This window comes from Colobus angolensis, unplaced genomic scaffold (genome assembly GCF_000951035.1).
Source record: "Colobus angolensis palliatus isolate OR3802 unplaced genomic scaffold, Cang.pa_1.0 Scaffold47, whole genome shotgun sequence".
NCBI lineage: Eukaryota > Metazoa > Chordata > Mammalia > Primates > Cercopithecidae > Colobus > Colobus angolensis.
The window spans coordinates 3,381,438-3,383,626 of NW_012118154.1; the positions used below are offsets into that span (position 1 = coordinate 3,381,438).

General features: G+C 55.4%; 1 protein-coding gene across 1 annotated transcript in view; it reads left to right on the top strand.

The window, feature by feature from the left end:
• The first annotated feature begins 411 nt into the window (after window positions 1-411).
• The window catches only part of ACAP1 (ArfGAP with coiled-coil, ankyrin repeat and PH domains 1), a 14,866-nt gene continuing 13,088 nt past the window's right edge, over window positions 412-2,189 (top strand). Inside the window, exons 1-2 of the mRNA XM_011958504.1 lie at window positions 412-675; window positions 1,200-1,257. Of these exons, the coding sequence (XP_011813894.1) occupies window positions 623-675; window positions 1,200-1,257 (111 nt within the window). The 5' untranslated portion in view covers window positions 412-622. The remainder of the gene's footprint in view (window positions 676-1,199; window positions 1,258-2,189) is intronic.

Consider the following 2,189-nt stretch of genomic DNA (forward strand, 5'->3'; position numbering starts at 1 on the left):
GCTCCTCGTGAGGCTGAGACAGGAGAATCGCTTGAACCCAGGAGGCGGAGGTTGCAGTGAGCCGAGATCGCGCCACTGCACTCCAAGCCTGGGTGACGGAGGGAGACTCCATCTCAAAAATTAATTAATTAATTAATTAATTAATTCCCTGGAGGAAGGGGTCATCATTCCCATCTTCCAGATGAGAAAACTGAGGAATCAGAGAGCTCGTCCAGGGGCACACAACCTCTAAGTGACAGAGCCAGGATTTGAACCTAGATCTGCCAGGCCCCCAAGACTCAACCAAGAAGAGAGAAAGAAACAGAGGCTAGGGCCCCAAGAGGAAGGAGCTGGCAGATCGCCTCTGAGGGCGGGGCTGTGGCTTCTCTGATCTCAGGCCCCCATCCTCCGCCCAGGCCCCACCCCTGCCCCTCCTAGCACTGCCTGGAAGTGTGGGGTGGGAGCTCCTCCTAGGACACCACTTTCCCCTTGGGGAAAGAACTGTGCCCCCCAGGCCCTTCCCCGCTCAGGTCCCTCTTCTCCTTCCCCATCATCTCCACCTCCTGGGACAGAAAGTGCCTCCACCTGCATCCCCAGGCGTCTGGCCTCCAGGGCCCGCGGGCCCCACAGCAGGCAAGCTGAGATGACGGTCAAGCTGGATTTCGAGGAGTGTCTCAAGGACTCACCCCGTTTCCGGTAAGTGTGAACTGGTCTAGGGGGCTAAGGAGGGAAAAGTCTCACACCCCCAGCACACACACACCTTTCCCCAGGCCAGATCTCCTTCCAGGCAGCAGGCCTCCCAGAGGCAGGAGCGAGCCTGTGGGCCAAAGTGGTACCCCAGCTATCAAAGCAGGGTACTCCAGTGCTCTCCACCCCTGCATGCTCCTCCTGGCCTCTGCAGTTTCCCTCAGCCCTAGAGCTGGCATTCCCTCTGGCCTCTCAGTGGGACCCCTGCCCCTCCCCCAGCACCTGCTCTGGGGCGGTTAGCAACTTCCTGCCCTGGCCACATCCACCCTGCTTCTACCCTTACTGCTCTGGCCTGGGCTGTGGTAGTTCCCAGACTGCAGAGCGGGCAGAGCACAAGTGCGCGGGTGGGGAGCGAGCCTCTCAACTCTGCAGCTTCCTCCTCCATACCCACCGCCCTGCGACTCCATCCCGCCTGATGAGGCAGACAGACCAGACCGACCCAAGCTCTGTTCCCATGACCCCCTCTTTCCCAGAGCCTCTATTGAGATGGTGGAAGCCGACGTGTCAGAATTGGAGACCCGTCTGGAAAAGGTGACCCTGACATGGAGAGGTGACCCTGGAGTGGATACGGTTGAGAGGGGTAGGGCCAGGGAGAAAGCTGGAGATAGAGAATGCGTTCCAGGGATTACTGAATACTGTGTAGGGGAGATATTTTGGAGACTCCAGAGAAGCAAAAAAGGTGGTTCTGTACCCTCAAGAAGCTCAGGATCTTGGAAAACAAGACTTACTTTTGGGCCGGGCGTGGTAGCTCATGCCTGTAATCCCAGCACTTTGGGAGGCCGAGGCAAATGGATCGCCTGAGGTCAGGAGTTCAAGACCAGCCTGGCCAACATGGCGAAGCCCCATCTCTACTAAAAATGCAAAACTCAGCCAGGCGTGGTGGCGCCCATCTGTAGTTCCAGATACTCAGGAGGCTGAGGCAGAGGAATCGCTTGAACCCGGGAGGCGGAGGTTGCAGTGAGCCAAGATTGCACCACTGCACTTCAGGCTAGGTGACAGAGCGAGACTCTGTCTCAAAAAAAAAAAAAAAAAAGACTTACTTTTGGACTTCCTTGTTCAGCTTTTGAGCTCCTCCTGCATTGTGCCAGGCCCTGGGCATTCAGGGAGGGCAAGATCATTTCTGCTCCCATGAAGCCCAAAGGCTGACTGGAAGACAAACCAGTGAAATGTTTCAATTCAAGACAGTAAGGTGTCCCCTGAGCACTCTGTCAAACAGCATGTTCACACAGATACACACACAAATGCTCTCTCATTCCCCTTACTTCGCTTTACTTTTCTCTGCAACATTTACCTCTGACACATTATATATTTGCATGCTATGTCTTAGTTCTACTGCTGTGTACCAAATTGTCACCAATTTGGTGAGCAACATTTTTTTTTTTTTTTGAGATGGAGTCTCACTCTGTCGCCCAGGCTGGAGTGCAGTGGCCGGATCTCAGCTCACTGCAAGCTCCGCCTCCCGG